Source organism: Myxine glutinosa, chromosome 6 (assembly GCF_964187855.1).
Source record: "Myxine glutinosa chromosome 6, kmMyxGlut1.1, whole genome shotgun sequence".
NCBI classification, from domain to species: domain Eukaryota; kingdom Metazoa; phylum Chordata; class Myxini; order Myxiniformes; family Myxinidae; genus Myxine; species Myxine glutinosa.
Genome location: NC_136266.1, coordinates 15,757,228 through 15,773,323, shown reverse-complemented (window position 1 = coordinate 15,773,323; position 16,096 = coordinate 15,757,228). Strand labels below are relative to the sequence as shown.

General features: G+C 49.3%; 1 protein-coding gene across 2 annotated transcripts in view; it reads right to left on the bottom strand.

Moving 5' to 3' along the window:
* LOC137429612 (transcriptional repressor NF-X1) overlaps positions 1–16,096 on the bottom strand; it is a 79,951-nt gene that overhangs the window by 58,380 nt on the left and 5,475 nt on the right. For both annotated transcript variants that reach the window (XM_068119671.2, XM_068119672.2), the window contains exons 4-6: positions 6,633–6,710; positions 2,479–2,584; positions 102–173 (exon numbers count right to left, since the gene is read on the bottom strand). In XM_068119671.2, coding sequence (XP_067975772.2) covers positions 102–173; positions 2,479–2,584; positions 6,633–6,710 — 256 coding nt within the window. The remainder of the gene's footprint in view (positions 1–101; positions 174–2,478; positions 2,585–6,632; positions 6,711–16,096) is intronic.

Here is a 16,096-nt window from a genome sequence, read left to right as displayed (position 1 = left end):
TCCACGAGCCAATATTTTGTAAACCAAAAAATATAAAAATTAAAATGCTGTGAATCCCATGGACTGGAGTCAAGTTGTTAAACCAAGAATGCAATACATACCTGCTCCGTCCGCAAGCGCATGCCTTCTTCACAAATGCTGGGCAGGATGGACATGGCCCAGGGTGACACAAACTGAAAATGGGATGAAAGGTAAGGAATTATAAAGAAAGAAAAAAAAATAGAGTATTAATAAGATATAAAAAGGCAGATGTTAACTGATGTAAAAAAGAAGAAAATTAAGATCTCACACAGAACACAAATATCCACAACTAGGACACTCGGTAGAGCGAATACCTAGTGAGAGGCTAGAATGGTTACAACAGGCATTTTAAGGCCATTTTCCCTGCTAGAGCGGGCGTTAGCCTTGCGGGCCCCATGACAATCTTCTCCATTTTGCCCTATTTGCTGCATCTAGAGGCTAGAATGGTTAATGCTTAGTGATTTGATAAAATGATTTGGTAAATTCAGATTACTCATTTGAAGTAATCAGACCAATTGATCAAACCTGTGTCAATTACAATTACGATCAATTACGATATTGTCACTCATGCACTTCCATTTGTTTTTTTCTAGACAATGTATCCACTGCTTTCTCATCTCTCAATTTATACACAAACAAGCGTTACGCCTAGGTCCCCCGTCGGTGAAGTGATGTGAGTTGACAAAGTGGAAGACGCAGAAAACATGCCATGATATGATATTTCGCTCACAAGGTTCAGACATACATGGAGGCGGCCATCTTGGATTTTGACGTGGCGACCCAATTTTCAATGGCGTTCTTCCTTATGCCTAGATACACCCACACACCAAATTAGAAGTTGGTACTTCGCTTATTTTTCAAGATATTAATCTCAAGTTTCAGACATACATGGCGGCGGCCATCTTGGATTTTGACGTGGCGACCCAATTTTCAATGGCGTTCTTCCTTATGCCTAGATACACCCACACACCAGATTAGAAGTTGGTACTTCGCTTATTTTTCAAGATATTCATCTCACAAGGTTCAGACATACATGGCGGCGGCCATCTTGGATTTTGACGTTGCGACCCAATTTTAAACAGCGTTCTTGCTTGTGCCTAGATACACCCACACACCAGATTAGAAGTTGGTACTTTGCTTATTTTTCAAGATATTTCGCTCACAAGGTTCAGACATATATATGGTGGCGGCCATCTTGGATTTTGACGTGGCGACCCAATTTTCAATAGCGTTCTTCCTTATACCGAGATACACCCACACACCAAATTAGAAGTTGGTACTTCGCTTATTTTTCAAGATATTCATCTCACAAGGTTCAGACATACATGGCGGCGGCCATCTTGGATTTTGACGTGGCGACCCAATTTTAAACAGCGTCCTTCCTTGTGCCTAGATACACCCAAACACCAGATTAGAAGTTGGTACTTCGCTTATTTTTCGCGATATTTCGCTCACAAGGTTCAGACATATATATGGTGGCGGCCATCTTGTATTTTGACATGGCGACCCAATTTTCAATAGCGTTCTTCCTTATGCCGAGATACACCCACACACCAAATTAGACGTTGGTACTTCACTTATTTTTCAAGATATTCATCTCACAAGGTTCAGACATACATGGCGGCGGCCATCTTGGATTTTGACGTGGCGACCCAATTTTCAATAGCGTTCTTCCTTATGCCAAGATACACCCACACACCAGATTAGAAGTTGGTACTTCGCTTATTTTTCAAGATATTCATCTCACAAGGTTCAGACATACATGGCATCAGACATACATGGCGGCGGCCATCTTGGATTTTGACGTGGGTTGCACCCACAACTAAATTTGAATGCGGTCCTTCGCTTACGCACGCACGCACGCCCGCACGCAAACACGCACGCACACACGGACGGACGGACGGACAGACACACTGACGGAGGGGAAAGCCATAGTCCCCCTTTCGGTACGCTGTGCGACGGGGGACAATAAACTCGTGCAAGGATGACATATTCCCATCTATTTAATTGATCCGATAGTTACAATAACCTCAGTTCACCTTCGGTGACAGAGGTAACCAGGCTGAACAGTTTACGCTTTGTATCCCAACGATAGGCCGGATCTGCATCCAGGCCTGAACCAAAATCTGATCACTTGTTTTTGTCACCTAACACACTACTCATACACCAAGTTTTGTCATTATCCATTCACAACTTTTTGAGATAGCGTGCTATATATCATTTTTGGGCCCCGTCTCTCAATGGTGAAGAATCACTTTAAAAATGAAAAAAATCCTCATATAAGGATGTGGATCTTCACCAAAATTGACTCAATTCATCATTGTCCCACACCCAACCTGTCCACAAAGTTTTGTCTTTTTGTCCATAACTTTTTGAGATATCCTGTTCACAGACAGACATGGGTGAAAACATAACCTCCGTCCACCTTTGGTGGCAGAGGTAACAATCTTTGCTCACATGTTACACGAATGAGAGCAATCAATGTCACGCCTCTTCTTCCCGCAGACCTCTCCACAGCTGTGCGGAATCTCATTCCGATTCCATTCTGGATCACGAACCTTACCTGCATGATGCACAATTTTATCTTTCAATGATATGCGAGTACAGTATACACAATTTGCTTCCTTTATGAATATGCAGTTCCATCCAAGCAAAACGTGCCCAAAATATAGAAGGTTATCGACCTGTTTAATGAGACAACCCTTAAAACATGAGAATGATCCCAACTTAAGTTATGCCATAGAATGACATTACCACTCACAAGGACATCATTCTTAAGAGAGTTTCCTGTCATGCAAGATCTATATTATTGACATACAAGTAAAGTAGATGCATCATTTAAAAGTTAAGTCGCACGTCCCATTAAAATTCAACTGACACGATGCAATCTACTTTTTGTCTGGAAAGCCATCGTCGAGAGGAAAATAGTCATACTCAGAAACAATCTCAATAGCAAATACATCAGAATGTTAAACACATAATCAATGTGGGGTAATGAGACAACGGGCAGACACAGCAACCAGAGAATGACCAAACAGGAAAATTGCAGGGAGGGCAGGAGGAGGGGATAGAGTGAGGAGGGAGTTTGAGGAGGAGAGAAAGGGCGAGAGAAAGGGGAAAAGAAAGGGGGAGAGAGATGAGCGGAGAGGAATGCGAGAGGGAGAGGAATGCGAGAGGGAGAGTAATGTGAAAGGGAGAGGGGCGAGGGAGCACGAGAGAGAGCAAGAGCGAGAGCGCGAGAGAGGGATGAGAGCGAGCGAGAGAGGGATGAGAGCGAGCGAGAGAGGGATGAGAGCGAGCGAGAGAGGGATGAGAGCGAGCGAGAGAGGGATGAGAGCGAGCGAGAGAGGGATGAGAGCGAGCGAGAGAGGGATGAGAGCGAGCGAGAGAGGGATGAGAGCGAGCGAGAGAGGGATGAGAGCGAGCGAGAGAGGGATGAGAGCGAGCGAGAGAGGGATGAGAGCGAGCGAGAGAGGGATGAGAGCGAGCGAGAGAGGGATGAGAGCGAGCGAGAGAGGGATGAGAGCGAGCGAGAGAGGGATGAGAGCGAGCGAGAGAGGGATGAGAGCGAGCGAGAGAGGGATGAGAGCGAGCGAGAGAGGGATGAGAGCGAGCGAGAGAGGGATGAGAGCGAGCGAGAGAGGGATGAGAGCGAGCGAGAGAGGGATGAGAGCGAGCGACGAGGGGGGTGAGAGCGACAGGGGGGTGAGAGCGACAGGGGGGTGAGAGCGACAGGGGGGTGAGAGCGACAGGGGGGTGAGAGCGACAGGGGGGTGAGAGCGACAGGGGGGTGAGAGCGACAGGGGGGTGAGAGCGACAGGGGGGTGAGAGCGACAGGGGGGTGAGAGCGACAGGGGGGTGAGAGCGACAGGGGGGTGAGAGCGACAGGGGGGTGAGAGCGACAGGGGGGTGAGAGCGACAGGGGGGTGAGAGCGACAGGGGGGTGAGAGCGACAGGGGGGTGAGAGCGACAGGGGGGTGAGAGCGACAGGGGGGTGAGAGCGACAGGGGGGTGAGAGCGACAGGGGGGTGAGAGCGACAGGGGGGTGAGAGCGACAGGGGGGTGAGAGCGACAGGGGGGTGAGAGCGACAGGGGGGTGAGAGCGACAGGGGGGTGAGAGCGACAGGGGGGTGAGAGCGACAGGGGGGTGAGAGCGACAGGGGGGTGAGAGCGACAGGGGGGTGAGAGCGACAGGGGGGTGAGAGCGACAGGGGGGTGAGAGCGACAGGGGGGTGAGAGCGACAGGGGGGTGAGAGCGACAGGGGGGTGAGAGCGACAGGGGGGTGAGAGCGACAGGGGGGTGAGAGCGACAGGGGGGTGAGAGCGACAGGGGGGTGAGAGCGACAGGGGGGTGAGAGCGACAGGGGGGTGAGAGCGACAGGGGGGTGAGAGCGACAGGGGGGTGAGAGCGACAGGGGGGTGAGAGCGACAGGGGGGTGAGAGCGACAGGGGGGTGAGAGCGACAGGGGGGTGAGAGCGACAGGGGGGTGAGAGCGACAGGGGGGTGAGAGCGACAGGGGGGTGAGAGCGACAGGGGGGTGAGAGCGACAGGGGGGTGAGAGCGACAGGGGGGTGAGAGCGACAGGGGGGTGAGAGCGACAGGGGGGTGAGAGCGACAGGGGGGTGAGAGCGACAGGGGGGTGAGAGCGACAGGGGGGTGAGAGCGACAGGGGGGTGAGAGCGACAGGGGGGTGAGAGCGACAGGGGGATGAGAGCGACAGGGGGATGAGAGCGACAGGGGGATGAGAGCGACAGGGGGATGAGAGCGACAGGGGGATGAGAGCGACAGGGGGATGAGAGCGACAGGGGGATGAGAGCGACAGGGGGATGAGAGCGACAGGGGGATGAGAGCGACAGGGGGATGAGAGCGACAGGGGGATGAGAGCGACAGGGGGATGAGAGCGACAGGGGGATGAGAGCGACAGGGGGATGAGAGCGACAGGGGGATGAGAGCGACAGGGGGATGAGCAGCGACAGGGGGATGACAGCGACAGGGGGATGACAGCGACAGGGGGATGACAGCGACAGGGGGATGACAGCGACAGGGGGATGACAGCGACAGGGGGATGACAGCGACAGGGGGATGACAGCGACAGGGGGATGACAGCGACAGGGGGATGACAGCGACAGGGGGATGACAGCGACAGGGGGATGACAGCGACAGGGGGATGACAGCGACAGGGGGATGACAGCGACAGGGGGATGACAGCGACAGGGGGATGACAGCGACAGGGGGATGACAGCGACAGGGGGATGACAGCGACAGGGGGATGACAGCGACAGGGGGATGACAGCGACAGGGGGATGACAGCGACAGGGGGATGACAGCGACAGGGGGATGACAGCGACAGGGGGATGACAGCGACAGGGGGATGACAGCGACAGGGGGATGACAGCGACAGGGGGATGACAGCGACAGGGGGATGACAGCGACAGGGGGATGACAGCGACAGGGGGATGACAGCGACAGGGGGATGACAGCGACAGGGGGATGACAGCGACAGGGGGATGACAGCGACAGGGGGATGACAGCGACAGGGGGATGACAGCGACAGGGGGATGACAGCGACAGGGGGATGACAGCGACAGAGGGATGACAGCGACAGGGGGATGACAGCGACAGGGGGATGACAGCGACAGAGGGATGACAGCAACAGAGCAGGAGAGGGGGAGAGAGTGAGAGAGGGAGATAGGGATGAGAGCGAGAGAGGGATGAGAGCGAGAGAGGGATGAGAGCGAGAGAGGGATGAGAGCGAGAGAGGGATGAGAGCGAGAGATGGGATGAGAGTGAGAGAGGGATGAGAGTGAGAGAGGGATGAGAGCGAGAGAGGGATGAGAGCAAGAGAGGGATGAGAGCGAGAGAGGGATGAGAGCGAGAGAGGGATGACAGTGAGAGAGGGATGAGAGCGAGAGAGGGATGACAGTGAGAGAGGGATGAGAGCGAGAGAGGGATGAGAGCGAGAGAGGGATGAGAGCGAGAGAGGGATGAGAGAGAGCAAGAGAGAGAGAGGAGAGGGGATGAGAGTGAGGGATGAGAGTGAGAGAGGGATGAGAGTGAGAGAGGGATGGGAGTGAGAGAGGGACGAGAGAGGGAGAGGGAGCAGAAGAGGGATGAGAGCGAGAGAGTGACGAGAGAGAAGAGCGAGAGAGCAGGAGAGGGATGAGAGCGAGAGAGGGATGAGAGTGAGAGAGCAGGAGAGGGATGAGAGGGATGAGAGGGACGAGAGGGACGAGAGGGACGAGAGAGAAAGAGAGAGAGAGCGGGAGAGCAGGAGAGGGATGAGAGCGAGAGATGGATGAGAGCGAGAGAGCAGGAGAGAGATGAGAGTGAGAGAGGGATGAGAGAGTGTGCGAGAGAGAGTGAGAGAGTGAGAGAGTGAGAGAGTGAGAGTGGGAGAGTGAGAGAGTGAGAGAGAGAGAGAGAGAGAGATGAGAGAGAGGGAGCGAGAGATCAGGAGAGGGGAAGAGAGTGAGAGAGGAGGTGAGAGATTCTCAGTAGTACATAAATACACACAAACAACTAATCCACATATTACATATGCACATTCCCAGTGTTTACACGTCTCCAACATTTGGACCATAAGATGATTTGCAGTCAATGAAGCACTCACCACAGAAGCAGTAGTATGCACCTGGTACATTATCGGAAACGTTCTGACAGCCTGGACAACGCCAGCCTTGTGCTTCATCTGGAAATAATGTACATTACAACAGCATTTACAAACATACAGAGACCTGTACAAAATGCATATGCAGATTGCTTTTACCTGTTTATGCCACAGGCTTCACTCATGATCATGCATCCCTTGTCTTAGTAAGAGTATTTATTGCTGTTTACTGAATTTCCCTTTGACTCCAAGTCAAATTAAAATGTCGCCTTAAAATAATTTGACATATGATTTAACTTTAGCAACCAGAGTAAAATTTAAATATGAGGCTGGTTCAATGTCAACCTGCATTTTTACCCCGCGTGTGCGAAGCAGTTGGTTCACTTTCTCTGTCTACCTACAGACATGAGTCTATGGTCGAGGAACTACTTAATTTATCATGCCCTGACAGCAGAGTAACAGTGTGAGATTCGGCATTCAGACAAATATGGTGGCACCTAGCGCCATTTTGCTCTCAGCATTGGGGAATATCAAGATTCAGACAAAATCGCAGCTCATAGGAAATATCAATCGTACTCTACTCAGCAACATAAAGACAGAGTTTAAAACATTCTTCCCATGTCCTTTTTCTCAAGACTGCACGGGGTGAGGTGTCCCATGAACTCTCCAGTTAATTATACGAGTGTGACTCGGCGCGCTCCGCGTGCCTCACCACACGTCGTTTCAGGGGGATAGGCATCTTTGACCATTTCGGTGTCTTTTGGGTCTTCCGGGTCTTTGGGGACTTCAGTGTTTTCAGGGGCTTTTGGCTCTTAAGGGTATTTTGGTTCCTCTGGGTTTTTAACGATATTTGGGGTCTTCAGGGTGTTTTGGGTCTTCAGGGTGTTTTGGGTCTTCAGGGTGTTTTGGGTCTTCAGGGTGTTTTGGGTCTTCAGGGTGTTTTGGGTCTTCAGGGTGTTTTGGGTCTTCAGGGTGTTTTGGGTCTTCAGGGTGTTTTGGGTCTTCAGGGTGTTTTGGGTCTTCAGGGTGTTTTGGGTCTTCAGGGTGTTTTGGGTCTTCAGGGTGTTTTGCGTCTTCAGGGTGTTTTGCGTCTTCAGGGTGTTTTGGGTCTTCAGGGTGTTTTGGGTCTTCAGGGTGTTTTGGGTCTTCAGGGTGTTTTGGGTCTTCAGGGTGTTTTGGGTCTTCAGGGTGTTTTGGGTCTTCGGGGTGTTTTGGGTCTTCGGGGTGTTTTGGGTCTTCGGGGTGTTTTGGGTCTTCGGGGTGTTTTGGGTCTTCAGGGCGTTTTTGGTCTTCAGGGCGTTTTGGGTCTTCAGGGTGTTTTGGGTCTTCAGGGTGTTTTGGGTCTTCAGGGTGTTTTGGGTCTTCGGGGTGTTTTGGGTCTTCAGGGTGTTTTGGGTCTTCGGGGTCTTTTGGGTCTTCGGGGTATTTTGTGTCTTTGTGGTGCTCTCTTTGGAGACCACTGAAGTCCCCAAAGATGCACACAAAGCACATACACGGGGTATTTTGGGTCTTCGTGGGCTTTTGGGTCTTAAGGGTATTTTTGTTCCTCTGGGTATTTAAGGGTCTTTGGGGGTCTTCAGGGTGTTTTGGGTATTTGGGGTGTTTTGGGTCTTCAGGGTCTTTTGGGTCCTTGGTGGTCTTAAGGGTCTCGGGGGACTTAAAGGGTCGTCAAATTTCTGAAGGGTCTCAGCAGTCTAAACGTAAATTAAGAGGGTGTTAATTATATTTAAAGAAGAAGATGTTTTGGTCGCATATAAACATACTGTTGCGGATATGGGACTTGGCCTCCATATCCGCTTGTAAATATTCCCCTATTTCCCCAATACTCCCCAACTATCCCCAATCCCCCATTCCCTAGTCCCATTGTCTGTAAACAACACTCTGTAGAACCGACCTTCCCCTTCTTCCCCCATTAAATGTCGTGCCCAGGTCCACCGCATCTCACGTAGACAACTTTCGGACCTCTTGCTAGTTATTCTTAGTCTATGTCAGTTAAGGACTCGTTTCCATTAATTCTGACTCTTCGTTGCACCAGAATGTGATTGTATGGCACCAGTAGTGAGTTTAGGACCTCCCCATACCTCCTCCCATCTTCCCCATGAAACAACAACTACAACAACGGCGCGCGGGGAGTGCACGTCCTCACTCCGGCTTGGTTAGCCGCCATTGACCATGCGCTCCGACGGGGTTACCACGAAGGGGCTCACTGTCAGCTCCTCGTCAAGGGCGGAGCCCGGTAACCCCCCCGCACCCAATAAGAAGGGCGGACCGATTCCATCTGGGGCGGAGCTAACTAGCCGAGGGCGTGTCACTCCCCGCCGGATATACGCAGCGACTTACCGGACGTGACGTCAGATGCGCCTCAGCCACGAAGGAGAACCAGACGCCACCTCCGAGCGCTGTGAGACCTCCCGCATCTCTGGACCGGACCGGGTCGATTCTGTCCCTGAGCCAAGAGTGCACCTTGAGCCATCGACTACCCGCCTTTCCTTGCCATCAATCCCCGTGTGAGTCAGTCTTGTCCCGTTTATCTGTCGTCTGTCGGGGCTAAGATAAGACCGTGTTTAAGTGCCCACCTTTCTATGCTGTCTCTCTTGTCTTTGTAATCTAACCTTCCGCAATATTATAACCTCCTCCGGAGGTCTTGAGAACCGTACCCCTGGTGTCGTGTCATTTTAACCCAGCCGCTGTGTCCTTTCCTCAATTGATTTAGCGTAGCGCGACTCGGCCAAGGTTCGAGTATAATCGGGTAACTTGTGCGAACACGGCGGCCATTCCGCTCGGCCCAGCATAACATCTTAATAAGTCGTGTCCGTAACAATACATACAAACCGACATAACCATATACGTTTACTCTATTATAATAAGCCTCTGCGCCCCCCCCCCCCCCCCCCCCCAAATAGAGAAGCCAAACAACACCTATGGTTGCAAGTCTGGATGTGATGAACCCAGAACTGCAGGAGTAGCATGACAAACACATATACACACACACAAACACTAACGACACAAACACTAACGACACAAACACTAACGACACAAACACTAACGAAACAAACACTAACGACACAAACACTAATGACACAAACACTAACGAAACAAACACTAACGAAACAAACACTAATGACATAAACACTAACGACACATACACTAACGACACACACACACAAACAACACACATGCACACACATAAACACAAACGACACACACATACACGCACACACGCACATACACAAACACTAAAGACACACACACACACACACACACACACACACACACACACAAACACAATGCACAAACACATGTACACACAAACACACGTACACACAAACACACATACACACAAACACACACTGAGGTAATGTGGAGGCGTTTCGTGGATATGAATAAGGCTTACGATATAGTGTCAGTGTACCCCGAGGTAAAATGTCAAGTGTACCCTGAAGTGATGTGAACTGAGTCGGCAAACATGATATGTTCCTGGGTGTCTTGAGTTATCCACCGATTGCGTTTCACGTCACAACCAGTAAGGTCGAAAGAAAAAGAAGCGAATCCAGAAGTTTGGGAAAATAACGTTCGGCTGGAGACCAAACCTGAAATAGGAAGATTTGCATTGTGCCTATTTTACTCCAGGGGGTCCCAGGATTACCCACCCAAAATATCGTTGTGATCGGTGCAGCCGTTTTTGCGGTATCTTCGAACGGACGGACAGACATTTGGCGAATTATAGTAAGATCATTCCATTGTTGGAGGAGATGGGTGAATTACCTCTGCCTCTGCCTGAGTAGTGGCAACCTTAATCTGTATGAGCACATTGGCAGAGCTGCCACACGGTGCATTGTCGGTCGAGCCAAGATGGAGATGTGCGCTGTGGAACAGCGATATGCAATATATTTTTTTAGTGAACAAGAACAGGAAAACGGCTGAAATTCACAGAAGACTTGTGAACCAGTTTGGTGATGATACTCTCCCAAGAAGAAGCGCATTTGAATTGGCCTGCAAGTTCAAAGATGGCAGCGACTCAGTCAATGATCTTCTACGTGAATATGTTCCAGCTATGGCTGCAACTCCTATCAATATCCAGACAATTGAATAATTGATTCAGAGTAACTGAGTAAACCGAGTAGGTTATTGCAGAAGTTGGAATTGATATTGGGAGTGGGGAGGCCATCATCCACATGCACCTCTGGTTCTCAAAATTGAGCACAAGGTGAACCCACAAATATATGATCTTCGATCGTAAGCTCTGTCCGTATGAGAGTGGCATCTGCACCTCTGGAACAGTACTACAGAGAAGAGATGACTTCCTGAAGAGGATTTTAAGATGTGATTTATCATGAGTTCACCAATAAACATCGGAAATCAAGCGGAGAAGAATGGAGTGGCATCACAGCAGCTCCGCACGACCCAAGAAGTTCAAGACCATGACATCCGCCAATGTATTGGCAAGCAGGAATGCTCTCCTGTGATGTTGCATTGTTGCGTGACAATGCAAGATATGACACCACTGGAACACCACTGGAACACCTTTCACAGCATATGACACCACTGTAACACCTGTTTAATTGGAAGCTTTGCCAAGGCTCAACAGTGGAACGGTATACCAGTAGCATGCAAATGAGGAGACTTTGGGATAGAGGAATCATCAGATGGCATCATTGCATCAAGAAGACTGCGATGGTTGGGTCATGTTGCCCAGGCTCGAAACATGACCGCATCCCCCAAGCTCTTGTTTGGATGGTTGCCATTTCACCACCCAGCAATGATAACCAAGCCGAGACAGAAAAACTGCAACCCCGAAGACAAGTGATGTATGTATCTGTCTGCCACGTTGTGTCCGTATGGTATTCATCTCGGATGGACCTCTCTCAGGACGAAGGTCTAAAATGTAGACACATTCTCATTGTCGCTCAGAGTTAAACAACAAATCACATTTGCACAATTCAATGCAAAGGTTGAACAAACCAATGTAAAATAAGCCAACGGAGGATGCACACAACCTCAACAGATGCCCAGTCAGATCCAAGCTTTACAATCAGAACGGCTCTCAAAGTAGTGTACAGCTATTTGATATTCCTTGCATTGCCGCTGGTACTCATGATCATAACATAGATGCCGCTGGTACTCCTGATCATAACATAGATGCTGCTGGTACTCATGATCATAACATAGATGCCACTGGTACTCATGATCATAACATAGATGCCACTGGTACTCATGATCATAACATAGATGCCACTGGTACTCATAATCATAACATAGATGCCACTGGTACTCATAACATAGATGCCACTGGTACTCATGATCATAACGTTTGAGACGCTGGTACTCATGATCATAACATAGATGCCACTGGTACTCATGATCATAACATAGATGCCACTGGTACTCATGATCATTAACATAGATGCCACTGGTACTCATAATCATAACGTAGATGCCACTGGTACTCATGATCATAACATAGATGCCACTGGTACTCGTGATAATAACATAGATGCTACTGGTACTCATGAGCATAACGTTTGAGACGCTGGTACTCAAGATCATAACGTTTGTGACACTGATACTCATGATCATAATGTTTGTGACACTGGTACTCATGATCATAATTCATAACGTTTGTGACACTGGTACTCATGATCATAACGTTTGTGATGCTGGTACTCATGATCATAACGTTTGTGACGCTGGTACTCATGATGTTACGGATTCGTGACTTCCGTTATTGTGGTTTTCACCCACTGGACATGTTTCTGATATTATGTATTATTATTAGTTTCACAAGGTTTATTATTCACGAACGGTTATCAAAAGTTAAAAAGGATAACTGTAAGTGAAACAGGAAACCGAAGGAGAAGAGAATGAGGTGACGAGGAAGAAGCAGCGCACGCAAAGTCGGAGAGGACGGTGACGTCAGCGTTCTGTAGCAAACCAGGTTTACCGACAGCCGCGAGGGAATTTTGAGTTCCTGGAAGGGACATCCGGCGATAAGAATATTCGCTGGAGTGGAGAAATCTGCGTAGACAGATTTGGGGCGCTGAGATTCCGACAAATCCTTGCCTCGTCGCATCGGCTCAAGCCAGAGCCGTCAGCCATTTTGAACCCCGTGCTTCGGACACCGGTGAGCGTTTGCTTCGTGTCATCTTTACCCCCAACATCCTACCGTCTGTCGGGGATGAGTGGGTGAGACCGCTTCGTCTCCAATTACGTTGCGGTTTGCTGAGGGAGCGGTGAAGGTGTGCCTCTGGAGGGCGCCGTTGTACAGTTTGGCGGGAAGAGCACCCTTGCCCACTGTACACGCTTCGGATATCGACTGGAGAGCGAGATTCGGGCTTCGACCGGATTTCGTTCCATCGACCGCTGGAGCGAATCCTATTCGCCTTGGGAAAAGTCATAGAGACATTGAGGAGTGTCCGTTCATTTGCTGGCAGAGCAGTGAGTCACTTGACTTTATATAAGATATATATAGAGTGCACTCTTAATGGCCATTTGCTGTACCGTAGTACCTGTGTGTGATTTATAATACAAGTTTGTTCATTTATAATCATTGGTGTGGTTTCACTGTTGATTTTCAACACAGGGTAATGTATTTTTTCTGCCGGGGTTCCTCTCGGGGTTCGGAGGTTACCGAGACCAGGAGATTGTCGAGGACTCCGTAACAGAAATTGGGGGCTCGTCCAATTGAAACTCGTGGGCTCGAAATTGGGTCTTCGTCCGGGATATAAAATTCCTTAAATATCGTCCGGGATAGAATTCCCTAGCATTCCCAAATTTTCCAATTTTGGGAATTTGTTCAACATTCCCAAAAATTTTCCAAAAAAAAAAATATATATTTTTTTTGGGGGAAATTTCTTGTGTAAAGGTTAAACTTGTGTGAAGGTTAACAGGTGTTAATGGATAGTCACCATGGAGTTTGACGCAGAGAGGTTTACAGCGACCCTAGTGAGGCACAGTTCCGAGCGTTACTAAAATCGGAACTCTTGATATTGGGCAAACATTTTAGCTTGGAGGTCCGAGCTAAAATGAAGAAAACAGAGATGCAGACAGTGGTGATAGAATCTATGGTGGAACAAGGAACATGGAGAGTGGAAAGAGAACTCCAGGAAAGGTTAGAAGACAAAAAAGCAGAGGAAAGGAGAGCTGCAAGAGAACTCGAAGCAGAGGAGAGAAGAGCCGAAAGGGAGTTAAAGGACCGTGAATTGACGCGTCAGCAGGAAATTAAAGTCAAGGAGCTGGAGTTCATGAGAGAACGGGGAGAGGTACCACCCATGCCGACTGGTTCGACAACTCGTCAAAACACCTGGGATGTTGGCAGACATGTGAGGCTGGTTCCACCCTTCAATGAAAAGGAGGTAGCCAAGTGTTTTTTACACTTTGAGAAAGTGGCTCAAATGCTAAAATGGCCGGAGGAGTCCTGGACCATATTCGTGCAAAGTGTTCTGGTGGGTAAAGCTCAAGATATTTATTCGGCTTTACCGATTGAGCAATGTGCAGATTATGAGATAGTGAAGAAAACCATTCTCAAGGCCTATGAATTGGTCCCTGAAGCTTACCGGCAAAAATTCCGGAACGCCAGGAAGAGGGAGAATGAGACCCATGTGGAGTTTGCCAGAATGAAAGAAACCGTGTTTGATCGGTGGTGTGATTCAAGAGGATTTGGGAAAGACTTCGAACTATTGCGACAATTGATCCTGGTGGAGGAATTCCAACAGTGCGTCCACGAGGACATTAAAGTACATCTGGAGGAAAGGAAAGTACTAAAGTTGGATGAGGCAGCAGCCATGGTGGATGACTATGCCTTAACACACAGGATGAGGTTCCATAAACCTAACTTCCCACCTCGAGTTCGCACGGAGAGTTATGATACTTCTGGTGCAGAGAACGAAGATTCAGGGGGGCGGCCTCGAGATGAAAATGAGGACCACTCTGATACCACGACTTCTAGAAATCAGAAGACTGCGGTTCCAAGACAGACATATCGTCCGGGGGGCTCGAGGCAGACTGCCGCCCCCATGCCTTGGCAGACCACGAGGTTCTCCTCCGGGCCTACTTGCACTTTTTGCCATAAACCTGGACACTGGATGTCCAACTGTTATGCTCTGGGAAAGGAAAATCGGGAGCGGAGTTCGACTAGTACAACTCCGAATGCAATGGCCAGTGTGAGAGGTCGCCCTCAAAAGGGTTACCAACCATTTATCTCAGAGGGGTTGGTGTCACTGGATGGAGACCCGACTACCCGGAAACCTGTTAGGGTATTGAGGGACACCGGAGCACATCAATCTTTAATGCTTCAAGGCATCTTGCCATTGTCAGAGGAGACGACAACTGGTGATAGTGTTCGTTTACAGGGGATTGGTGGCTGTGTTAGAGCTCCACTTCATGCCATCCATTTGGAGTCCGATGTGGTGTCAGGACCGGTCACCGTAGGTTTACAAGCCACTCTTCCTGTAGAGGGAGTTTCTTTTGTTATCGGGAATGATTTGGCCGGTGGTCAAGTTTATGGTAACCCGATGGTTGTTAAAAAGCCCAGTAGGGAAAATAACACCACACCAGTTAGGGATGGCGACAAAGTTAGCAAGTTATTTGTAGGTGGACTGAACTTCAAAACAAAGGAAGATGTTCTGGAGTCTGCCTTCAGCAAATATGGACCGCTTTTGGAAGTAGTGCTGATAAAAGACAGGGAGACACAAAAGTCAAGAGGGTTTGGCTTTGTCACGTTTGAAAACTCAAAGGACGCCAGATATGCAGAAAAGGATCTGAATAGCCAGAAGTTGGAGGGTCGGACCATAACCGTAGGGAAGGCATTTCGTAGGCGCCGAGGGGTCTAGAGAACAGGACAACTTGGCAGTAGTTTTGGTGGTGGCCGCAGCCGATATTACCATGGAGGCTCCCAGAGTTACGGCATCTCCCGAAAGAATGATTATCAGGGTAGCGGCTGAGAAGGAGACCGCTATTCCCGTGACCACAGGGACAAGCGGTCCAACCGGGATTATTACGAAAGTTAGAAAGAATTGAAGCACTGAATGCTGCGGGGCAGCCGAGCAAAAATTCCTACACGGATTCACCGTGAACGCCACGTTCCTAAAGGCGTCCATGTAGTAAACGTTCCTGCACGGACTAACCGTGAACTCCACGTTCCTAAAGGCGTCCATGTAGGGAATACTTCCAGGCCTCACCACCCAACCACCATGGAACCTGGCCTTCAGCTCGGCCTCCCGGGAAAAGTGCTATAGATTGGCTGGCCTTTGGAGTTTTGATCACCACCCCTTAACCTTCATTCACAAGAAACTGAAAGTAAAAATCAGAGGGTGATGAGATGGAGTTTGGCTTTGCAGGAGTCCAACGGGAAATTGAGCACGTAAAGGGCAGGGACAATGTCGTTGCTGATGCTTTGTCCAGAGTGAATTAACTTTGGAAATCTCTGTGGGTTGTGGGAAATTTTGTTGCTTTATTTTTGAGATGTTGAT